Source organism: Blennius ocellaris, assembly GCF_963422515.1.
Source record: "Blennius ocellaris genome assembly, chromosome: 17".
NCBI lineage: Eukaryota > Metazoa > Chordata > Actinopteri > Blenniiformes > Blenniidae > Blennius > Blennius ocellaris.
Genome location: NC_137666.1, coordinates 10019228 through 10043299, shown reverse-complemented (window position 1 = coordinate 10043299; position 24072 = coordinate 10019228). Strand labels below are relative to the sequence as shown.

The window sequence follows — 24072 nt, the reverse complement described above, 5'->3', positions numbered from 1 at the left end:
AACACCTTTGTTTACATTCTCCAAATGAAAACTACAAATGTTTTACTTTCAAACTAAATAAAAGGTTGCTTCATTTAAGGAAACGAAAATCTAAAATATTCCTTTCCACAGGCATATGAGAAAATATAGCAGAAGCCATAACAACAATACAAAGCCCCTCCCATCTATCAGAATTATACAACTATCGGTAAGTTTCTATTCAGCTGTTCCATTTTACAGCTATTATAACTTCACGGCAGACTTAATTGGATGTATCAGAAACTTTAAGGATTACAACTTTCTGAGACATAAAACAATTCATGTCAGACTCTTTTTGAGGTGCGTGTCCAATGTAGAAATAAGAAACTAGTTTCCAGGTTTGTGGTGCAGGACTGTATGACCTGCTGTCCAGGGGTGATTGTCTGGATTGTGAATGACGATTAATGCCCTTGTCAGACAGCAGGTTTTGTGAAAGTCGACAATCATGAAGTTGTGTCCTTTAAAGTGAACTGTCTTGTCCTCCCATGATGAGTCTTGAACCACGATGAACCTCTTTGTGATGTAGTTTCCAAATAAGTTGTAGGAGCACAGGCAGACTATTGATCTGGACACATGGAATATTGTTGATGTTTGTGCGTGATCAGGCTCAAAATAGGGTGATCTGTATCCTTTATGAACTGAACAATGAGGTTCAATATGTAACCATGAAGGCAAAGGTGGAGTGAAACCTCTTCAGGAAAGAATGAGGAAAATCTACTCAGAATACTGTGTGTGGGTATGCAGGACCATTTGGGTTAAAGTAGAAAAAAACTCAGATATCTGACACTTAAACCAAACCTGCATTAGTCTCAGTTTGTTGTTCTACTTGGAAACATTTGATCTGAAAGCTGAATACAACACACACATAGTGGCTACACATGGGGAGTACTGTGCACAATGACTTCTGGGAACAGAAGAGTTTCGGTACAGGCCAAAGCTAATTTTACATTCCAGCTACACAGTGCTGAATCTGCCAAATGTCTTCGAGGATTATTATGATGAATGCCAGATATCTTAACCACACAATATGAAGTTATAGTGACCTGTATGTGCAAGCCACAACTAACAAATCAGGTACACACAATAGCCTTGGTAATGAGTAATGACTTTTTAATAAGAGAATATAAGTAAATCAATTTAAAATGAGATTTAAGGTCAGTTATGAATGTAAAGAAGTGGTGAGGGATTCATCTAGAATCAATCCCAGCAGACAATGGGCCAACGGCAGGGCATGTACAGTACGTGTTTGGACTATGGACGGGCACGGATAAACTGAAGTACCCAAGTGTACGTACAGTATCAGCAGAAAATGTGAGGGTGCAGAAAATAAGAACAATAGATCAAAAAAGAAGTGCCCACGTGTCTGGAGGGAGTGGAAAAACAAGTGGGTGTGAAAGCTCTGTTTTTCAGGTGATTCCTGACTGAAATGAGAACGGAGCTTTACAATGACTGAGTGCAGAGCAGAAAGACAAAAAGAGCAGTTTGCCCACCACTGCAGGACAAATGCACCCAAAGCAGATGGAACCATTCTGCCCGTCTGATGGCAGTGGCTGTTACTGGAGCATTAAATCACCGAAATGCCAGAGAAAAGAGATGTTCTGAATATAAACAGATATGATGTATGGCGGATCATAAAAGGCTGCCAAACCTCATAGGTGATGTTCATGAGAAATGTTTGGCAGCATCGAATGACGGCCATGCAGGGGCGCTGTCTGCTCCTAAATCTTCCGTTCCGGGCCTTGGCCCAAAGCTCATCTACACAACACATTGATCTGTCAGTCGGCTTCTTTCTAACCAACACAAAACACACTATGGAGGGGGGCAGGCAACAAAAAGCTACTCTCTCACTGGAGCTGCACAACAACAATGATCAATCTTTGACTGATGTGTGTTGCACTCAGTGTGTGTGTGTGTGTGTGTGTGTGTGTGTGTGTGTGTGTGTGTGTGTGTGTGTGTGTGTGTGTGTGTGTGTGTGTGTGTGTGTGTGTGTGTGTGTGTGTGTGTATCCAGGAAACTTGAGACATTGGTTGTGTTTCCTGTCAGTACCCGACCGTGAAGCGAGTTCATATCCCTCTGGTGACACGGCAGACTCTTGTTACTGCACTAGTGAATACTCAGTCAGCTTAATATTTAACCAGTGTGGGGTTTTTCTTAGTCATGGCTCTGCTCTTAAGGCTTTAGTTACCTCTGCGTTTGGGGTCAGAAGTAGCAGAATGTGGGAGCAGAAGGGTGATTTTTTTTTTTTTTCCCCTTTCAGAGTGAACTTTGAGCTGAGGGTAGGTAATCCTCCTCGGGGCTTTTCTGCCACAGTTGACACTTTTCAGATGGTGTCTGGATGCTAACTGAGCAGTCAATGTGGCTGGAAACCCGGTTTAGGTCACAAAATGATCATTTGCAGGAATCGACATCTCAGAGTAAACATAATACATCTTTAAAACCCAGCAGCAGTACTGCATAGCAGCTAAAAGATCTCATTTGACTTGTAAATGATCACAGATTAGGGATTATTATGTAAGTGCAGAGTAGGTTTTCTTTAAAAAAAAAAAATCTTATCTGATCTTACTTAACTTTTCTTGTGAAATTTACAGCTAGATTTGTACCACAGGCAATGGGGTGTGCTCTTTGGGATTATTCAGGATCATCTATGTGCCAGGATGTGAGTAGGGTTTATCAGGCTTCATTCTTTATATATTTTGCCTATTAATGTAGAAATCAGAAAGAAGTTATACTTTGATTCATTTCTAAAATACAAACATACAAATACATTGTTAAACTCTCTTTGCCACCGCAACTCACATTTATTAAATTGCCAAATTCTCTCTTCAATTATGTGAGTAAGCATTTTAAAGGCCTGTATATAATCAGTAAAAATACACAAAACGCTAGCTGATGTATAGTCCTTACAAGTAGAGGGTATCCATTACAGCAATTTGGTTGCTACATGTCCACCTGCAACAGAAGATGAGTGTAAGTCCTTTCATTTTTAATAGCCAAGTTACTCTGATGCTGTTACTTACAGCATACATACTGTACCTGAAACGTTCCTCCTCACATAATGCAGTGTCTTAACCTGATGCCATGGAGTAGGATGACATTTATTTACAATCCATCTTAGTGGCATATTTACAGTCACAGGACTTCATGCATCTTCAGCAGATCACTTTCCTCTCAAAGTGTTTAATTAAATGCTAAATCTGTCTTTTAAATAAAGCCTTGTTTCATCAATAATGATCACTGAGCCTTCGACCTTCTGATGAGAATGGTTGTAAAACTTGGAGGAAAAAAGAGGTGGAGAACAAAGTTGGTCCGTACCAGGTCCTCGGTCAAGATAGGATGTCTTCACCATCATCAGGCCATGAATAATTCAGGCTGAGAGGCTGCTCACCTGCTCACCTGAACAGAGCCACACAAGAAAAAGGATGTGCTCGAAGTGACCAAAGACAAAGAGAGGACAAGGACGGGGGAGGAAGGAAGCTGGTGGAGAATGGAGGAGGTGGTGAAGAGGAGGCCGATTATCTCTGCTAGAGAAAGAGGTCAGTTTTTGAGAAGGATGTGTGTGTGTGTGTGTGTGTGTGTGTGTGTGTGTGTGTGTGTGTGTGTGTGTGTGTGTGTGTGTGTGTGTGTGTGTGTGTGTGTGTGTGTGTGTGTGTGTGTGTGTGTGTGTGTGTACATCCACATGGACTGTGTTATAGCTGAACGGGTTTTGCTGTAAAAAAAAAACAACACAAAAAAACCCCAAAACTCTTGCAGGGTTACAGAGTCATTGCTCCATACTTGTTTAAGATTTCTACTTTGTTTAAAAATCCTTCCCAAACAAGCAGAGGAAGAACGTTAAAATGCATAACCATAGAGAATAAGTCAAAGAGCTCCATATGGAAATCATCAGAGACAATGCAGCCCGGGCCAGCAGTGGGTGTTTCTATGCTGCTGCTTGGAGCTGAAATCTGTTGCATCATTTTCATCACTGTCCTCCTTCTCCTCCTCCTCCTTCTCCTCCTCCTCCTCCTCTTCCTTGTCAGGCCCAGGCCCTGGACGCTACAGTCTGCCCCCTACAGTTGGATACGTCAATCATGACTTAACCAAGCCCTGCAGCCCTGCATACTCCTTCAAAAGCCGCATGAGCAGTGCCAGTGAGTTTTGGAGCATTCAGCGATAAAATCACCCGTACACCCCCCCCCCCCCCCATAAAAAAAACCCCCTGCTGTTTTGTGTTATAATTCTGAGCAGTGATACATTTTTGGCCACTGAAGTGTAATGTTAGCTGTCTTACATCTGTTAACTTAGATGTTTTATCTCGATCGTTGATGTAAATGGGAAGGTGCTTGAATTCAAATCGATTGATTCGGATTGGATTTTGCCTCCTGTAGTGGTTTCTGTAGACTCCAGTCCAGGACCGAGGTACCACTTTGACGCCAAGGTCACCCGGTTTGGCCGGATGGACACGCCGTCCTACTCCATTTTGGGAAGAGGAAGGCGAATTGTGAATAAAGGTAATATAAATGAAAAGTGCCCAGATCCTGTGTAAATGATCCAATCAGTCGAACACAGGAAGTAGATGAACAGGTGAACTGTACACCTTGAGAAGGCGGTTGAGGTGATATGTTCAGGAGAGGTATTAAATTGTCCAAAATATGTGACGCAAATGCACCAAAAATGAACTTTTCTCAGCCAATTTCTATTTATGCCATGAGATGTGGGATTCCAGACTCCGGGTCCAGGGGCCTACAGTCCAGAGAAGGCCCCGCCGGTCAATTCTCACAGTCGGCCTCCGTCCTACACCATCGGAGCCCGGACCAGATACCGCACTGTGGACGCAGTACCGGCACCCAACAGGTAAAAACAAGGAGAACACTGATTTTAAGGTGAAAGCAATGTGAGAATCTGAGTTTTTGTCACTGAACTGAACTGAATCCTAAACCTGAAATGAGAACCTAAACCTTAAACTCAGGCAGGGAGTCAGGCAAACCACTGTCTTTAGTTTCACAGCATAAATGTCCCTCCTGGAGGCTTGCTTCTTCCAGTCCAGCTGCCGCCTCAAACAAACCAAACAAAAAAAAACAATCTGTGCTAGAACTCTAATCCTACTTTCACCAAAACAGAAAAACAAAAGAGAAAAGGAATGTACTCATGACCAAACTGGTCAAAATATTTAGATTATCAATTCAGAACAAAATATGTTGAAAAAATTTTACAAAAAATGTGCTATTAATCATTACTTGTATATGAATGTTATTTATTATTCATACACACAGTATGCTTTATATCTTATTACACCACATATGTTGTAAAACACAAATTTAACTTGAACATATATGCATTGCTGTCCTTTTATATCAGTTTGATATACAGTACATAGGCAGCATGGACAGATGTAGGTCAGTTGGTAGAGTGGATCATCCCTCTACCGGGAGGTTCGATCCCCATCTGTCCATGTGTTGAAGTGTCCTTGAGCCAGAACCTCAAATTGGATAAATTAAGTGCCTCGCATGGCAGCAGCTGCCTCCATTGGTGTGTGTGTGTGTCTGTGTGTGTGTGTGTTTGGGTGAATATGATTAACAGTGTAAAGCGCTTTGTGGGCTGTTAAATCGTTTGGAAAAGCACAATATTACTGAAATCCATTTATAGGTATATAAACCATTTACATACATGAGCAGCAATTGAAATATTGCTATTTGATCTTTTGATGTTGGCTGTTTCTGTCATTGTCAAGCAGAATTCGTCAAGCGTAGGATCGTCCACCCACCAACAAGGAACAGTAGAGGGTTTTACCCTTCTGTGATGAAGTGTTGAAATAATAATCCAACAGTTGATTCGTAACCCTCACTGGGCCATAAGTGTGTGCACGAGTGTCTCTTTGTTATCCATGTGTCTCGGGTGTATCTTGCCCTTTGGGTTCCCAGCATTCCCACAACGGTAAACTGGATAAAATAGAACATGGATGGACGTATTTATGTCAAACTAAATATTCCTTAATCCACCAGCTACAGTCTCCCCAATCTGCTGGGCAGTCAGATTCCCAACAAACCCTCCAGTGCCAGTTATACCATCTCAGCCCGTAGAAGGGTTGGAGCTCCCTCCGAAGACCTCTCCATGAGTCCCGGGCCAGGGAAGTACAACAGCACCGACCCGGACGTCTACCGTCAGCGCCAGCCCTCCTTCACCATGCAGAGCCGGACGAAACGGCCCAGTAACTCCTCTGCCAACCCCGGACCGGGCTCATACAGCCCCGAGAAGTTTCACCTTCACCTCCGCAAGCCGCCATCTTTCACTCTGGGCATCAGACACTCCGAGTTTGTCACTCCTCTCGTGGTGGATATAATTGACTGACCACTTTGGATTCACTTCGTTATTCTTTATTTTACACGTATCTTAAAATTTGCTCTTTCAATATGAATGATTCATCAAAATAGCAGTGTTACAAAAATGCAAATAGCCCCCCCCCAAAAGAAATCTTAATATGAAGTTACGATTCCACAATATACAGATTACATTATTCATTCCTTTATAAATAAATTTCAATATTAATACATTTTGCTTGCATTGTTTGTGCAGTTAAAGCAATAAAATGTTTTTTTTTTTTTTTTTTTTGATAGCTTCTCAACACTTGGTAAAAAAATTAAAAAATAAATAAATGAAGATCTAAGATAGAGTCTCTACAGTTTGGTTTTTGGTATCGTGACTTTTACTGGTGAACTCCAGTCGCTGCACTGACCAAGACCCAGCAGCTCCGTAGCACACACCTTGAACAGGTAGTGTCTCCCGGGGGTCAGGCCCTTCAGCTCGATCGTGGTGTTTTCCACTGGACCCAGCTGGAAAAGAAGATGTAAGATTATGGACTTTTTCATGCACAGAATTTATATTAATCCAATGCTAAATGTCAACATGTTGCCCAGATCCATGTGATGATGTAAACTTTGCCTATTGGGAATGCTTTGTTCTCTGCTCTGTAAGATATGAGGAATTGAAGCATTGATTGTCAGTTAATACATCATTTGATAATGTTCAATGTTAATGTGAATAGTTATTAGTTCAAATAAGCCATGAAAGTTAATTTAAGTTAATTCATTGGTCCCCCTTGGAGCATTATTTCTCCACAAATGAACCAACCCGATTTATATTTATATTTATATTTATATTTATATTTATATTTATATTTATATTTATATTTATATTTATATTTAGATGTTGCAAGTAGAGGAGTTTGAACACAGTTTATTTTCTGTCATTTCCTCTTGATTTTAATGCTTCTGCTCAGTGGTCATCAGTTATGTATTAATTAGGGCTGTTCATTTTCAAACTTAATTCAGAACAAATTTTATATGTATTATTCACAACTAAAAACTAATTTCAACCCTTATTGTGTCATTTGAATTTGCTGACCAGAAATAAAAACATGGATGGAAATTGTTTTTTAAATAATTGATTATATTTGAGTTTGATTTTCAGTCTCATAGTTTTAGACCGACGCAAGTATGTAAATAACATTTTGGCCATTGTTACGCCAACTTTTCCTCCTGTTGTTGCTTCTTTGATTGACTCAAGACAACACCTTGTGGTATAAACTGGTACTTCCTGGCTAAACATGTTGATTGGTTGGTTTTCTAACAGCAGTCTTTGATGAGACAATGTGACTGTTGTTTTGTCTCATTTGGCAGATAGTTCGAGTTTATATTATTACTTCTAAGTTATATAATATAATACTGCATCCAGTGCAGCATCTCAAAAGAAGATGGAAGTTCCATCGCCTTGCTCAAGGGCTCACAATGGTGGTAATAAGAGAGGAGATATAGTTTTACAGTAGATACAGCAATGCTGTTGCTGCAATTGAACTTTCTTACTTTGACAAACTTTGGGATGCCCCTGTTTTCCCACTGGTAAAGTATGTGGTATTTCAGGGGGAAGATGTCCAGGTTGGCCCACGTAGGGGGAGGAGACCACTCCAGCAGCAGGTTTCGTATTTTACGAGGGGAAATCCGGACGTCTACAGGAGGATTTGGTTTCACTGCACGGAGATGGAAAGCGGAACTTCAGATAAAAATAGCTACAATTACGGTCTGGACTGCATGTCAGGCAGTGTTGCAGCTCCAGTTGCAACATGCGTGCACTTTGTTTGAAAATTACATAAGTTGATTTCTCACCGATATCCTCCAGCATGAAACTTGATAGATAGGAGCTGTTTCCTGATGGATAAACCGCTGTGACGTTGATGATGTAGTTGGTGAGAAGTTTGAGGTTGGGCAGGTAGCAATGCCAGAGCTGAAAAACAGAATAAAATAAGGGAATGCATACAAAACTAATAATTAGAAATGTAATATAATATTGATATCAAGCTAGTTTCCATTATCTAAGAGAGGAATTAATTAAAAGAATCATACAATGAATAATAAGAAAAAGAGGAGAATAGAGGGTTTGGCTTTACTCATAATGAAAAGAGAATTTCCTCATCAACCAGTTATGATGTGCAAAGTCCTAAATTTCTCTCATAAATTCTATTTCCTCTTAATCTCACATGACAGACGGTTTTGCCATCACTTTTAGTTTTAATAATAAAGGTCAATAAGAAATTTGCAGTTCACTGGATTTCAGATAAACGTTTCAGCATAAATTGTAATGCCTCTAGTTATATAACCACCATAGATTGTTAGAGTTGTGTTTGTTTTATTGGACCTTTTTGAAAACGCCTGAGTGGTACCTTGTCTGAGGACGAGGATGGTGCTGAGGCGGGACTGGAGGATGAAGACCCAGGTGGGATAACCTGGCACGGCACAGGGTTTCCTTGTTGGTGTCGCTCACTGAAAAATGCAAAAGTTCACATGTCTCTTGTTAAAGGAAGCCTGTTTTGTTAAAAACAAAAAAGACGGGGGTGAAAGGACAGATTTACATGTAGCTGGCGATGTAACGTGTGGGAGACGACTGGGAAGCTTGAGGCCAGGTACAGAGAGTCACATTAGGATAAACGGCACAGTGGCAGAGCACCGCGGGAACTGAGGGAGGATCTGAAGAGAGGAAAAAAACAAAACTTTAATGCGTTAATATTAAACCTTTGCTTTGCTCAAACTATTTTTGTAATATTTTTTTTCTTGTGACTAGAAGTACATATGATTAGATACAATTAGCAACATTTAGAAATAAATTAGTAGTATTAATATTATAAATCAATTCAAAACTATTTATGCGATCAATACTATCAAATAATATTAGCATAATATCAATACTAAAATCGAATGAGCATTTTCACCAGTTAAGAAAATTAAACTCTTTCTATGACGTAGAATAAGTCAAATTCACACAAAAAAAACCTATAAATTCAACCTATTTTGACCAGGCTGCACACGAATATAAAAAGCAATACATCTAAAATATATATATAAAAAATATATTTTTTTCCACGCACATTGGTCATGGACATACAACCACAAACTGGAACTAGTAAGAATAATTCTCCAATACTCACTCCCAGATGTTGCGCTTGCTCTCAGCAGGTCCTGTGCATGACTTCCAAGAAAACACGTAAAGAAAGTTACAGTGACACACACACTGCTAAAAAATGCAGCCATCACTTTTTCCCTGGAGGATATAAATAAAAAATTTTAAAAAATAATAAAAATAAACGAGAACTAAAAACTGTGGCTATAAATCTATTGAGCCTGACTTGTGCAGGATAATGACGGTTCCGTCTATTGTTCCTTTGTTCTTTGCTCTACTTTCTTTGGGAGCCTATTCCATCTGAGTCAAAGTTCAGAGATAAGCCGCCAACGACTTATGGTGTGCATCTGAGCTGCAGCTCTTTAAAGGCCACGGTGGTGGAAAATGAAAGAGGAACAGTGACTGTGGTGTATCACAGAAATAAAGAGAGAGGAAAAAAAAACACTCGTGAAGAAGGAACAGATGTGTTTCTGTCGATGCGTCAGGTTTCCTGATGTCATCGACAAGAAGTTTGTGTCACACTTGTGTTAATGTTGCCACATGTTTCTTTACAAATGAAAGTAAAATTTATAGCACATATTAGGTGAATCCTTTTATTAATAACAAACAAACAAACGAATAACAATGTACAAGTTGCAGATTTTTAAAAAGTCCAGTGTAAAGAGGAAAGAAAAGGCCCATTTGATATCACCTGTGCTCCCAGGTGCCTCCCTCTGTTCAGGTTGTGCTCTGTACTGCCACCTAGTGCACCATGTGCATAAGGACTGATTGAGCTCAGTGAATCTTCCAGTTTGATGTCAAGAGTCCACATCATCAGACACTTTCGGATTGTGACTGTGAGGCCAGGACAGCTTCTTGGAGATGGAGGCGCCGTGGAGGTTCCAACCGGCTGTGGGAGCCCCGTTTTTGGGTACACCGAGGCTGTAAACGCCCCCACTGGAGGTCCGCAGGGAGGTGAAGGCCTTCCTGATCCAGTTGTTCTTGGCTTCCTGCAGATCATTAGCCAGGATTCCCTTCTCGTGCTCCAGCTCCTGCAGGAAGAGCGAGGAAGCATTAAGGGCAAATACAGCAGGAACCCCAATGTTCTCCAGTGCACGTGCATCCGCCTTGTTTCTGCGTTTCACACTGAAACTAAAATCGAATATGAGGTAAAACTCACCCTCCTAGCCTATTATTGAATGTACTTTTAATATATCAGGTTTTTTTTTATTTTAAATAAATACTACATTGGCTCAGCTTTATGATTATGAGCCAGCATTTAAATCAGTTTAAGTGTAGATTAGATTATACCTGATGATTAAAGTTAGCCGAGTAAACTGTGTCCTTTACTATTTATACATAATGCATATACATGATTTAATTTGTAAGTCTGCACTATAGCTAAGGGATACACTCAAGAAATAATCTTAAGAGTTTCTCTGGCACTGAGCCTTTTATTGAATTGTGAAATTTATTTTATTTAAATGTGCTAAATTAATAAACACATTTAAAAAAATGAATCCACTGAGGATTATAATGTGTATAAGCCTGTAAAATGCTTTTTTTTTCAGTTTGATCAAAACATAATTTAAATGCACCGATTATAAATAGTTTTGTATTCTATTAGAAAAGCAAGACATACTTGCTGTACTTAACACAGTTTTGCCGTCACATTCAAGCACATTATGGGATGTTATGCTTCAATAGTTTTGTTAAAAAAAAAGGAACGATTTCATGAAAACCTCCACAGTTGGGACAGCAAAGACTCAGATTCGTGTTGTCATTTAAGATTTACAGTTTAAAAATAGGGGAAGGGAAAACCAGTGAGGAAGTTTTGTTGAAGAGTCACTAAGTGAAATCTCCCCGCTCATATTTTGTCTCTGTTCTTTTCTGGGTAAAGTTCTGCAGCGTCTTCTTGAACTAATCTTTTTTGTCACTTCCTTTTTTACGGCGCTGTCAAACGCCCTCTCCTCAAACACCGTCGTATCTCCGATCTTCTCTGGATTATGCTCACTGATGATGTGCCACGTTGTTAACAGGCGACGCCTCGGCCAGACACTTCAAATTGATCGCTCACTAATAAATTCAAAGTGGGGCAAGTCATCACAGCTAATAGTTTCTCAGGGTAGAGGTCAGGGGCTGATGTTTAACCACAAAAAGCCTTTTATAAGGTTTGTTTGTTTGTTTTTTTTCCCCCACAATTGTTTTGCAGCTCATTAAAATTTTAGAGGAACGATGAGTTACTGCACTGTAGAATAGTTATTGTTTCAGATCAGTACCACACAGAATATCAGAGCATACAGTCAATACATTAATTACCATATCTATCTTTTTCTTCTTCAGGGCCCTGCAAACGTCATGATTTAACGAGACCCTTTTGCTCCCCCTACCACTGAATACAATGTATGTGTACATGCAAAATATATTCAGATATGCAATATTGAAAATGTAGCTAACACATGTCTGAACATTTTATGATTACAATTTTGTGATTATCAAAAAGGGAGCGTGGCTACGACCAGAAATTGAAGTTAATATGTGATAATACAGCATGGTGCCAGAAAAGGGTGAAGAGAGTGTGTTAATAATTGTACCATAAACTCTTCTACATTGATAGAAGTCATTTCACAGTGTATAACTGATGAGATTTAACATAAGATGTGTGCTGCATGTACTGAATGGTCGGTTCTCACCTGGATCTTGCACTTGGCCTCCACCATCAGGAGTTTGTTCTGGGCCAGATCCTGTTCCAGCCCCCTAATCTGAGCCCTGAGGGACTCCTTCTCCCGGCCGTCCCTCCCCTGATCTCCCTGCGTTGGCCCTGTGCTGTTCTCCCCCAACCTGTTCTCAGTCGTCACTTGCTCTTCTGCACAGGACGGCGCATTGAATTCGACAGCGTGTTGACAGCGATCGCAGGACTTTATTGCGCCCTGCGAAGGAAGAACGAGCACAACGAGCAGAAAATGAGACAAACGCGAACCAGAATCCGCCCGCTGTTTTGCACGATCCGATGAGACGTCAAAATAAGTGGCGCTGTTTTTGAGAGAGCTTCAAGAAAGTGATTCTTCAAACAGTGTTATTCAAGGCGAAGCGTGGCAGGGGTATAAGTGGGACAGACGACAGTCAAGCTCCACATTCACCTTGAGTGAGTCTACCTCCTCTCTGTGGGCGGTCTGTTGCCTCTCCAGGCGGTTTGTCAGCTGAGAGCAGATCTGAGGGGAAAGGCGTCTGATTTGAGCATCTTTGAGCAAAACATAATCAGCAGCAATATCTCCTATTACGGCTACCTCACATTTCTATTTGTTAGCAATGTACATGTATGTTTTGTAAAGGCGTTCCGACCGCAAATATCTGTACCTGTTTATAGTCCTCAACGATGCCCGACGACCTGTTGGCTCGCTGCTCAGCTTTCTCCAGCTCCCTCCGGAACACTTCCTTCAGCTACAAGAGGAGAAAACATCTTTTACCTCTACATGCCTGCAATTATATATCAATAGCTATTACACCTGGCTGTGAGGTATGATTCCGCCATTCAGCAATAAGTCTTTATCATTACCATTGCGGTTTCCTCCTCGTTCAATATTTTCTCTTCTTCGGTTGCCTGCAGCTGCTTCCTGCTCTGCAGAAGGTCTCTGGATAGCTCAAACACGTTTTCCTCTGCCTGCAAATACAAAATTCAGCATGATCAAGGTGTTGTTCTTGTGTGCATAGAGTTCCACACAGCTTTATCCACCTCAGGGTGGCCGGGAGGGGGGGGGGCTGGAGTTGATCACACCTGTCTGTAGTCGACGGCAGAGCTCACATGCACTCCTACAGGCCATTAAAAGGCACCAATTATCTCTTCATGTGTCAGACTACAGCGTCAGAAACAAGGCAAGTGAGTTGAAGAAATGACGGTAGAGTTGGTAACCTTGTGAGCATGTCAAATGGCTTACGATTTCTTTGTTTTCCTGTTTCATTCCTCTGTTTTTATATGATTAACACATTGTTTCCATAAGAAGTTGGACCTGGGGGAGGAAGCTGCAATACCTGGGGGAAAATAAACGTCACAGAAAGGCAAACCAAGCGCAGATGTCACTGTGACGTGAATATGTTAACCACTACATTACCTGCCCCTCAGGAAAAATCATAATGTCATCACAATCTTAATTTGAACAAATTAAGATTTCTATTGTAAATATAAGCTGGTGTTTATTTTGCCTCTCGGTGCAAACCTGAAGAAAGCAGGAATAAATGCGACTGCTACTGACACAAAACAAAACTGCACGTACACAATGACACATGAATATGCATATGGTGCCCATTCTTGCTTGACTCAGTCATTTAATTGCACACTCGTGACAAGAGGAGACAATCCCAACTTTCAATAGTTGAAAGGCCGGGCCGCCAGGTTTTCACAGGGCAAACACACACCCACACACACACCTATCATTTAGAGTAATTAGTGAATGTAGAAAGCTTGTGTTTTGACTGTGGGTGGAAAGTTGAGTGCCTGGATAGAACCAACACACACAGGGAGAACAATGCTTTCACCTTGGTTTTTAAACGTTTTCTTTTCTGTTTATTTTTTTTGTGTGTCCATTATATTTTTGGAGATTTCTGTGTTGGCATTTGTTTTGTCAATGTGTTTACAAACTGATGCTATGATATCACTGTGAAGGAAAAAAAAAAGAAAAAAAAAAGAGGCAACCTGATCCTGATGCAACGTCCACACAGACACGTCCAAACTACATTTTGAACCAGCGATTCTCGCTGAGAGGCAGATAGAAAGTGTCTGCCACATCCAAAAGAATTAATTACTTAATGTACAATTATTGCAAACCGGTGGATGCGCGTGAGGTTTGCGTTAAACGGACCTTATCCAGAGCTCTCCTCAGTTCCACTTTGCCGCTGATCAGTCTGTGAGCCAAATTGTCATTTTCCTGCTCCAGACGGTGGCTGACCTGCTGAAGCCGACGGTTCTCCTTCTGCAACCCATAACAAAATCCATCAGACTCTGTGGAATTAAACTCCGCCACTGAAACGAAAAGCTAAACGCATGGAAATTAAGTAGGAAAAAAAAAAGAAAGAAATTTAGTGTTTTAAAACGTTTCACAAATTATTTCTGACCAGGTATTTATCCAGAGGGTCTTCTTCTTCCTTGTCCTCCATTATCTGAAGCAGGCTTTCTTTCAGTTTAACTTTCTTTGTTGGGACCTGAAGGGAGAAAGTTAAGGCCTATCAACACAGCAATGTGGAAAACTGACACATTAGTCTGAGCTGAAGAAAGCTATCTCCTCTAAAGAGATATTGCGCTGGATGGTGGATAAGCGCAACAAATCAACAACAGGGCCCAGAAGGAGATCCAGATAGGGATAAAAACGGAGATAAGATAGAGCTGAGCACACAGGGAAATGACAATTTAGCATGCATGAAGGAATAATAACAAAAGGAAGGGCCTCTCTTAAAATGTAAAATGAAAATCTCCATATCTTGAACATCTAAAATGCACAGTACAATCACTTATCTGTCAGCAAAATGTGTTTTGTGCCATTCTCCGACTTTTCATCAGTATGCCCCTCTGAAATGTACGATGAAATACTCAAGCAGTGGCGGCAACAAAACAGCCCGAATTCAGTACTTGATTGAAAATACTTAGCTGCATGGCACCACTGTGGAATATTAATGGCACAGTGGCTCAGTTGTTGATATCGCAAAGAGGTGCAACGCTTCAAGACAAAAGGGAAACCTTATATAACTTAATGAAGCACAAGAAGGTCTCACCGTGAATTTAGGTCCTTGTTCAGCCTCCAGACAGGCAAAGATCTCCTCCTCGCTCATCTGTGCAACAGCATGGGCATCAAGGGCCATATTCATAGAGACCTCCTCCATCATCTTGCCGGGATATACAGCTGCAGAAGCTGCTCTCCCCCCCCACCCAAACTCGAACAGTCACAGAATATACATGTAAATCACACACGAGGCTTCGATTCAAAAGCTTGCAGTCCAGTTATTTTCACCCGCTGTGATGATGTCGAGCGGTAAGTCTGGCATGTGTGTGTAAACAGGAAAAATAATCAGATGAAAGTCCAAGTCTTCCGGATACGAGGAAATTGCTTATGGTCCAAAGGTGAGAAACCGGAGAGAGATACTCCAACCGGGTAAAGTGGAGCTTTGCCGGGACGCACTTAAGGCAGAATAAGTCGCTTGTTTTCAGAGCTTCTCCCAGTGTCAGGTGAAGTTTCAGGTGTGTGGACAGCAACAGGTCCGACAGGGTTTATGCAGACCTGGGAGAACGTGTGTAAAGAGACTCAAACACACCCACAAGCTCTCGCCTTCCCGTGCCGCCTCACCTGTCCACTCTTTCTCTTTCTCTCACACAGGCAATACCTGTTTTACAGCCGGGACAACGACCCCTCTCTAACGACCCAAGACACCTGCTTCACTTTGACTTAATGAGCTCACAAAAGCACGTTTGATTGCCAGGCGCTTCAATTTTTAGGCATTCCTTCTGATTTTCTTTGATTACAGTCTCACCTTCTTCAGCACAGATGCTGTGCGAAGCCGCCAGACTGCCAACGAATCCCTGCCTATGTGAGTAAGGAGCAAATGATGTGGCATTTGTGATGTTTCACCCCGGGCTGTTGGCGTGACACAGAGTTGTCACCGCAGTATTGTCGAAGGCTGAGCAGCCAGACGAGGGAAACGAGTTGAGCAGGTAAAGTCAAAAATATGAAAGCGTGAAGGCACAATAACAGATTCGAGTAGTCAGCCTCAAAGGTGCCACGAACATTTCTACACACGTATTCTCAGGTCAGGAGGCCGTTTTGCTTAATTGTATCCATTCAAGTCATCAGGCATTTTTTTTTTTTTTTTTTTTTGCTTTCTCACTCTTGAAGTGAGAAAGATTATTTTTTTCAGTTTCATTTTTTCTCCAAGTTTCATTTCCCTTTCTTGCGGGGAGCTTTTTTCCGCTGATTTTCTCTTCTGCGACTCCCTGACTGTTCCCTCAACATTAGCTGTCTCATCATGTGGCCGGGATTTTCTTCCACTTTCCACAGAAACTGTGATTTCCACATCATGTGTGGGGGAAAACACTCCAAGAAAAACTCCAGTCAGATATATAAACATTTATTCCTCCTCAAAAAAAAGGAACATTTCGTGAAACATGGTGGATTTTTGTCATCACTGTATCAGAGTATAAGAAAACATATTCTATTCATACAGTAAAAATACAATTTTTAACAATCCGAACAGGACCTTAAAAAGAAGAGAGAGAGAGAAAAAAAAAAGGCGCACACTTCGGTTCTGATACAGCTGTCATGCTCTTTGTGGTGCAACAGACTGGTGAGCACGAAAACGAGGCCTCTTTTATCAGACGATGAAAGTCAGATGTGTTGAGTTGGATCATATTGGCAAAGAGGCAATGAAAGAGTGAAATGAAAGAAATTAAGAAAAATAAGGTCTTTTTTTTTAACAATTATATGTCAGCACTTACTCGTGACACAGAAGAGGGCGTGGGGTGAAGAAGGAGATGTGATGAAACTCACAGCTCAGTGGAAACAAAATAATGTGATCTTATAGTGAATAAATACCTTTTAAGTCATTAAATAATCATATTCAATTGATATTACTCAACATTGTTTTATATATATATATATATATATATATAGTTTTTTTTATATATATGTATATATATAGTTTTTTTGGTTGTTTTTTTTACATTTGAAAACACACATTTCCAGTCTCTTTTCATACTGTTCATAGTGTTCATTTGTTGCGTTATAACTGTCAGTAACATCCAGGAACACCAAGATGGAAAAAAAACAAAACAAAACCCTCAACTCATGACAACAAACCTAAAGCCTGTCATCTCCCACAAAACTACACTACTCCTTAAAAATATATATATATATAGTTTCAGGCATATAATGTGTAATTACACTGCATCTTATCACTGTACTGTAGCAGATATGATGGCTTATAGATACAAAACGTAAGCTTCGAGATCAGTAAAATATGGTACATGGTATTTCTTTTATCACAACAATTTCATCCTTTAACATCTCAGTCTGTAAACATGAAAAAGTTCAATATATCAACTTATATGGAAGACACTGCAGGACAAACCTCCGTTTTTTTACTCTACTGGTTTCATTACAGTTAAGCGAGAGAGAGCACACAACATTTACACCTTCCTGGCTGGAATTAGACTCCGTCACACAAATGCCAGATGCACAAAAATGGCTTAAAGACGTGGTATTTTTGCCTCCCTCTCTCCTCATGTGAATTTCTCAGATTTTTACAGCTGACAAATATCAACTCATAGAAAAACAGTTAGCCCTCATGTAAGCTGGAGGAGACGGAGGGTGAGCAGGTTCACAAAATCATTTGGCCCTTTCAGGTAAACCCAGGGAGGCTGGGAGGGAGATTAACGTCGGTAAAATGACGACACTTCACATTTATAGCACACACTGAGCAGTCGCATTGCACTTTACATGATCCATCACAATCACCCATTCACACGCTCACACACACACACACATACACACACACACACCAACGGTGATTGCTGCCATGCAAGGTACTTGCAACACCACTGGGAGGAACGTGAGGGATTGAACCGCCAACCTTTGCATTAAGAACAAACAGATGGCGGAGTGGATAATAGCGCTTTATCAAACGTAGCATGCCGATATACAACTTGTGACGCTCCGAACAGACCTCATTATAAATGTTTCGAGTGTGTAATCAGATTTGGAGTACAACATTTAGATAATTAACAACAGAAATGCAGTTTAACTCTGAAAAGAGTAGTCAGAATTGAGTATCTGTTAGTTTATGTTGTTTTTCTCATTAACATTTGAGAATCAAAGTTAATTGGTCGTAATTAGCCGTATTGATCAGAATATAAGACAGGCAGGGTTTTTTTTTTTTTTTTTTTTTTAGAGAAGTAGAAAAAAAAGCGGAGCATGCTGTATGCGATCTGTTGGGTGTTGGGACGATCAGCTGCAGGTGCTTGACAATGATCACAAGAAAATAAGGCCATGTTTAACACGCCAACGTGTTCAAGTGAAAAGGGAAAAGCTGTCGTAGGTGTCCGTCTGTAGAACAATGACGCTCTGGGCCACTGAAAATGGGACTTTCTCAAAACGGCTTCCAAGGTGGAACTTTTTGAAAACGTTCCAACTTCACCTCTGTGGAAACACAAAACCTTTCTGAAACGATAACGAAAAAACAATGCACTTTCACTTGAAACGTTGCCGTGCAAACGGTGCTTAAAAGACTTTTAAAATGCTGCATCTTAAATGCGAGGCAAGAGTTCGGTGTGAGGAACAGGCTGTAGACACTGGAAACTGTATAGAAAACTGTATTTAATGAGAAAAATGCTGCCATGTTAACTATGTTTCTGCACACTGGTGTGACCAAGCGTTTAATGTGGTCTATTATCAATATGAACAACATGTTTATTCCCACGTTTTTTAATGAGATTCACATTACAAAATTAAATAAATGTATTCATATAAACATGACTGTTCTGTTTGTTTGAATCTATGAGCCTTGTAAGAATGGCCGCTATCTTAAAATCTTTTCTTATATCGGGATCAATATGGTAAATTTTCAAATAGATAATCTAAAGACATTCATCTACTAGAAATCATATCATATTGCCTTGTCCTAACCTTTTCTGTTACAGTATTGGACGTACACAAATACATCTGGCAGTGGCATATTTAATAAGACCATAATTCACAAATTACTTTACAAAAACTTCCTTTTATGATTCCTTGAATATCCTTCACAGGGTTTGCTAAGTGCTGGGATCGCTGGCTGTATTTAATTGTTTCTCAAATTACATAATACACACAAGAGAAAGAACACGGGAAAAGAAAAATTGCTCAAAGAACTGAAATAATTTTGTTTTGTCCCACATCAGTCATTTTAGAAATTTAAACAATAAAAAAAAAAAAAACCCAAACAATTTCCCTCCTTCAAAACACCTGAATCCAGTGAGGATGTCATCACAAGCTCCTCAGAAAGCCCAATAAGGGGCCGTTCATTGCAATCAGGTGTGTTGCAGCAGGCAGAGACCAAAAAACCAGGGCCAGGGAATCCCCAGGACCACTCCCTTCAGGGATTGCTCAAAATGGGCAACTTCAACCGCCTGCATATCTTAATAGATCTCCACGTGTCCCTGGTTCTTATGTGGCCTGAATGCCTGCAATAATTTATTTGTACTTGGCGCCCACACTACATATATGTGATCCAGCAACCACAAGAACAAAAGTACCTTGTGTGGTTTGGTCCTGTGTGAACCAAACTGAGGTTGTACTTTGCAATTACCATTTCCCCGCTGATCTAATTGCTGTTGGACCTCATCCAGGGCTTCTGGAAGGATTTGTTACACACACACAGGGACTCAATTAGTGGGCTCGGTTTATGGGTCACATCCCTGGGTATGTGACTGGACTGAGCATGTTGGTGTAGTTGTGCTGTATAGTGATTTGTTACCTGAATTTCTTCCCCAAACAAAAGGGATTGTGCTGGATAAGGGTTTGTAACTATGCCTATACATGTGTGTGTGTGTCTGTGTGTGTGTGTGTGTGTGTCTGTGATGAAGCAAAGGTCAGACCTGGGTGCTGTAGGGGCGCGGTGGGGGTGGAAACATGTCCGCGGGGTTGTAGTAACTTAGAGGAGCGGCGCCCGGCGGGTTGGCCGACAGGGGGAGCGACACGGACGGGTTCTCGTAGTACGTGTGGAAGCCCAGCCGCTCCCCTCCGTTACGCAGCTCGTCCGTGAGTCCAGCACGGACCGGGTAGGGCGAACAGGAGGGGCAGTGGTTGTGCTGAGAGCCCGAGTCCAGCTGATCCAGAGAGACCGGGGTGATGGCCGTGCCGTCCATGGCCAGGGCGTTGCAGGCGTTACAGGGGAAGTGAGAGAGAGGGTCCGCCCCCACCACGGAGCCCATGTCCACCTCAGAATCATTTTTCTTACAGCAGTAATACTGCAGGAGGACACCAGAAGAGAGACACAAAGGGAGAAAAAGAGCTCAGTATTTGGTATAAAATACTGTACAGCCGACATGGAGGATATTGAAGGAACAATTTAGCACTGTGGGAATTGAACTTATTAATCTTCTTGCCCAGGGGTGGTCGATGAGAAATTGATACTCCTGTCATGTTTGTTTGTTCGAGAGACGGCCCACAAGCAAGTTATGGAAGGAGAAAAAGCATCTGTGCAATCGCCCACATAAAACTTGCTGTGCTGGTGACCAGGCAAACTCTCCCAACGCTCCAGCGAAGTGCAAACGACTGAAAAATCAAGTGTCCTGAAACGTATCCGGATAACACTGATAAATAGATCAGGATACATGACTCATCGTCTCATTGAGAAATTGAGAAATTTGAACCTACTGGTAGAAAGTCAGTGTCAGTGTAAATATTCTCTATTGTAAAATAAATCTCCACAAAATCGCACATATTTCCACTCGTTTATTTATATATCTATGTTCAAGTCGATGCAAACTGAGCAAAAGCATACACAGGCAATCTCTTCCAAAGTTCACCTCATAGATTTTTCACCAGTCTTCATTTTTAAAGAATAATAAGTGTAAACGAGTAAACAGTAAAGCCGTATACTTACAAAAACACAATTAAAAATGGGATACTTAATCCATATGAACGTATTCTATGATGTTGGCAGGTAATTACAGAAAAAGGTACAAAGGATTATTGGACAAGCCCTTTTTATTTTAACGTTAAAGACTAAAACAAACAGGACAGTTCGCTCCTTAGTGACGTCTGGAAGTGCTTGTTTTTCAGGTTTCTGCTGCTCTGTGTTAAATTAGGCTAATTTTTTCCTGCCTTTGACTGAAACTAACAACAACTTAAGCTATTTAGCGTGGGAGGACGAGCCCCTCTAACCAACCGGTTTGTCTCATGCCAAGTTGTAATATTTGGTAATTTCTTATTATTTTCCACATTTAAGGATATTATTGCTAATTGGCTGTTGTGATCCACAGGCAATAGGAATCATAAGAATATCTGGTAAAAGTTTGCACTGTCTTATCTGTTGTAGTGAGGGTTAGTTGATAATTTTTACTCTCCTCTGCATTTAAAATAAAGTTCTAAAATAATGTACGGAAATATCCTAATATTTGTATTGTATCTTAAATTTTATTTTATTTTATGGTGGGGAAAAGTCATCCCCATGGCTCCAGGATTTTGCCCCTGAAAAGCTTCACTCTATACTTTGAATACCACTGACCAACGTAAAGTTCTTTATGTGATGCTAACAATTTAAAGACTTTTTAATCCGGCTTTAAACAGAGAGTAAACAATCAGTCAAGATAAAGGCTTTAGGTTTTTAAGGGGTTAAATATATATGGAACTAAATACGTCTGCCAAGGTCATAATAAAATAATCAGTGTATATTTGTTTGTTTGTCTGTTAGTAAGATTACGTCAAAACTACTGCATGGATTTTGTCTAACTTTTCACCACAGGTAAATATTAGGCCATGGAAGATTCCATTAAATATTTGAGGTTGAAATCGATCTGGGAATTTTTTTTTTTTCTGAGTCCAGGTCAACTTTTGGTGGACGTCAGAAATCTCTGATTGCTCTTGTGTGTGTGCGTGTGTGTGTGTGTGTGTGTGTGTGTGTGTGTGTGTGTGTGTGTGTGTGTGTGTGTGTGTGTGTGTGTGTGTGTGTGTGTGTGTGTGTGTGTGTGTGTGTGTGTGTGTGTCTGTGTCTTCCTGGAAAAACAAAGATTTCATCAAATTCAAACAGCAATGATGAACACATATGATACAAAATAACAATACAACAAAAGATGAAAGGAATTATGAAAGACAAATTAAAAGAGATTTGTGACTCCTTCAGATTATTAGTAATTTGTAGCATTAAAAAAAAATGTTCTAAGGAAGTCTGTCAAAGATCACTGAGCAAACATATCACATAGCAGAAACACGTAGCCATACCTGGAGTCTACAGTAACAGAGAACTGCTACAATGCACAGCAGTATCACTCCGGCGAGAATTCCTCCGGTTATAACAATAGTTCCTGCTGACATTCGACCAGCTCTCCATCAAACCCTTCAGAGGGGAAAATACAGAGCGAGAGGGAACAATGGAAAGAGGCAGAAAGATGAAATCCGACACAAAAAATTGCACTTGCATTGCACAAAGGTATCTATAATGCCTGAAAAGACATCCAACGTATGTCGAATTAGTCCCGTTACAACTGTGATGTAACAGAAACTGATGAAATCTGCCGTAACTGGTTCATCATGCAGCTGCTATTTAAAACGATGAGTGGTTTCTGTGCTCACCGATAGAGATGAGTAATTATATTGTGTTTCAGAAAAGCGTCGGTCCACCACAAACCTGCAGAGCAGCTTTAATGGGATTCTGCATGAGTCCATGAGACTCCAAAGGAGCGATGAGGATGAGCACCTTCCTCTCTCTTGCTCTGGTTTCATAGTGAAACACTGGTGTGTTTTATATGTTTGTTGTGCTTTGTATATGCTTGTTTTGAGTGGTGCTCTTTGTCCTTTTCTCGTGATGAAACCCTCTGAGTTGATTGTGCTGAGTTTACATAATATCGCCATATTTAATTGAACGATGCTGATCATGAATAAACTTTTTACAGATGTTACGTAACATCATTTGAGCAGCGTTAACAATATGTGACTGCATAAAGGATACCCTGACGTACAGAACCGAGAGGCCTGCAAGGATGAAATGAGCAAAATGTTTTTGTACTTTCATTTTGCAATTTAGTCTGCGGTCACTTGAACTCCGAGTGTGCACATACAGTATACCTGACTTAACTCGTTCAAATTGTTTAAATAAAGAATTGACTAAACTAGTTTTCTACTGCACAACCTCATTCAAGTCAAGTCTTTGGATTTTAAACATTTTGCAGGGCACTCATTGAATACTGAATTACTAAATTAATATATAGCTGCAGTTATAGTTGTGATCCTGACATCTTAGAATATCTTAGAATAAAAAACAGGTATAAACAGTTTACTTATGCGAAAGTGGAGGAAACTATTTAGCATTCTGTGCACCATTGCAGTGAAAAACAGGCAGCGATTCTCTGTGAATGAACACTTTTTCACTTTGAAAAAAGTGTTTTCATTGAGCAGCTTGGACAGCAACAAATAACCATTAATGGAGCTGTGCTGTTGTTTGTTTCCCGAACATGTCGCTTTAGTAATTGCCCGGGATTTTTACTGGAGCCTGTGTTTGTTGTTCAGCTCATCAAAAAGAGGAAAAATCATTTCAAATAGACAATTTGGAGAAATTGCAGGTTTTGCCCTTGATTTGACAAATATTTTGCAAATTGCACTGTAATTAGTAAGTAATTCTGCATCAGTGCGCAAAATAAAGTTGTATTTTTCACAAATGTAAGATCCTGGAGGGACTGGTTAGGATCGAAAGGAGGATGAATCAGAAAACCTTTCTCTCTCTCAGGTGTTGAAAAGTCCCTCTAAACACCTCTAAAGCTAACTAATTAGTGCACTGACATTAAAGCACCTATGGAATATAACTCTCTTAATAGCAGAAATATAATGTTTCACATTTCAGGCAAAATGGAAACGATGGTTTTAAAAAAGAGTCATAAGTACAATTAAAACTAGATTTAAAGTCATCGCAGAGCCA

General features: G+C 40.5%; 4 protein-coding genes across 4 annotated transcripts; 1 reads left to right on the top strand and 3 right to left on the bottom strand.

Annotated features, from left to right (window-relative positions):
- Window positions 1–3502: 3502 nt before the first annotated feature.
- odf3l2a (outer dense fiber of sperm tails 3-like 2a) lies at window positions 3503–6345 on the top strand (the record flags this gene model as incomplete). The annotated part of the gene is made up of 5 exons (XM_080513385.1): window positions 3503–3551; window positions 4038–4148; window positions 4386–4508; window positions 4710–4851; window positions 6000–6345. 5 exons carry the CDS (start codon window positions 3503–3505, stop codon window positions 6343–6345), a joined length of 771 nt encoding a protein of 256 aa, XP_080369511.1.
- A 30-nt stretch (window positions 6346–6375) lies between these two features.
- On the bottom strand, window positions 6376–9730 carry ebi3 (Epstein-Barr virus induced 3). Its single transcript, XM_080513491.1, has 6 exons — window positions 9473–9730; window positions 8900–9014; window positions 8711–8810; window positions 8157–8274; window positions 7857–8020; window positions 6376–6827 (listed from the first exon to the last, which is right to left on the bottom strand). Exons 1-6 carry the CDS (start codon window positions 9573–9575, stop codon window positions 6672–6674), a joined length of 756 nt encoding a protein of 251 aa, XP_080369617.1. The 5' UTR covers window positions 9576–9730; the 3' UTR covers window positions 6376–6671.
- A 355-nt stretch (window positions 9731–10085) lies between these two features.
- On the bottom strand, window positions 10086–15643 carry LOC308142688 (rab GTPase-activating protein 1-like). Its single transcript, XM_080513211.1, has 8 exons — window positions 15187–15643; window positions 14533–14619; window positions 14280–14390; window positions 12980–13084; window positions 12781–12864; window positions 12564–12635; window positions 12117–12353; window positions 10086–10475 (listed from the first exon to the last, which is right to left on the bottom strand). The coding sequence occupies exons 1-8, from the start codon at window positions 15295–15297 to the stop codon at window positions 10242–10244; spliced, it is 1041 nt and encodes a 346-aa protein (XP_080369337.1). The 5' UTR covers window positions 15298–15643; the 3' UTR covers window positions 10086–10241.
- Window positions 15644–20029: 4386 nt separating this feature from the next.
- On the bottom strand, window positions 20030–22475 carry LOC308142544 (protein FAM163A-like; the record flags this gene model as incomplete). Its single annotated transcript, XM_080513018.1, has 2 exons — window positions 20030–20407; window positions 22383–22475. The coding sequence occupies 2 exons, from the start codon at window positions 22473–22475 to the stop codon at window positions 20030–20032; spliced, it is 471 nt and encodes a 156-aa protein (XP_080369144.1).
- Between the last annotated feature and the right edge of the window lie 1597 nt (window positions 22476–24072).

Coding starts and splice junctions, on each gene's coding strand:
- ebi3 (XM_080513491.1), bottom strand. CDS start 9,575: ATGGCTGCATTTTTTAGCAGTGTGTGTGTCACTGTAACTTTCTTTACG. Junction 8,021..8,156: donor TTTCATGCTGGAGGATATCG/GTGAGAAATCAA, acceptor ATCTCCGTGCAG/TGAAACCAAATCCTCCTGTA. Junction 6,828..7,856: donor GCATCCCAAAGTTTGTCAAA/GTAAGAAAGTTC, acceptor CTTCTTTTCCAG/CTGGGTCCAGTGGAAAACAC.
- LOC308142688 (XM_080513211.1), bottom strand. CDS start 15,297: ATGATGGAGGAGGTCTCTATGAATATGGCCCTTGATGCCCATGCTGTT. Junction 14,620..15,186: donor AACAAGGACCTAAATTCACG/GTGAGACCTTCT, acceptor TTCTCCCTTCAG/GTCCCAACAAAGAAAGTTAA. Junction 14,391..14,532: donor ACCCTCTGGATAAATACCTG/GTCAGAAATAAT, acceptor TATGGGTTGCAG/AAGGAGAACCGTCGGCTTCA.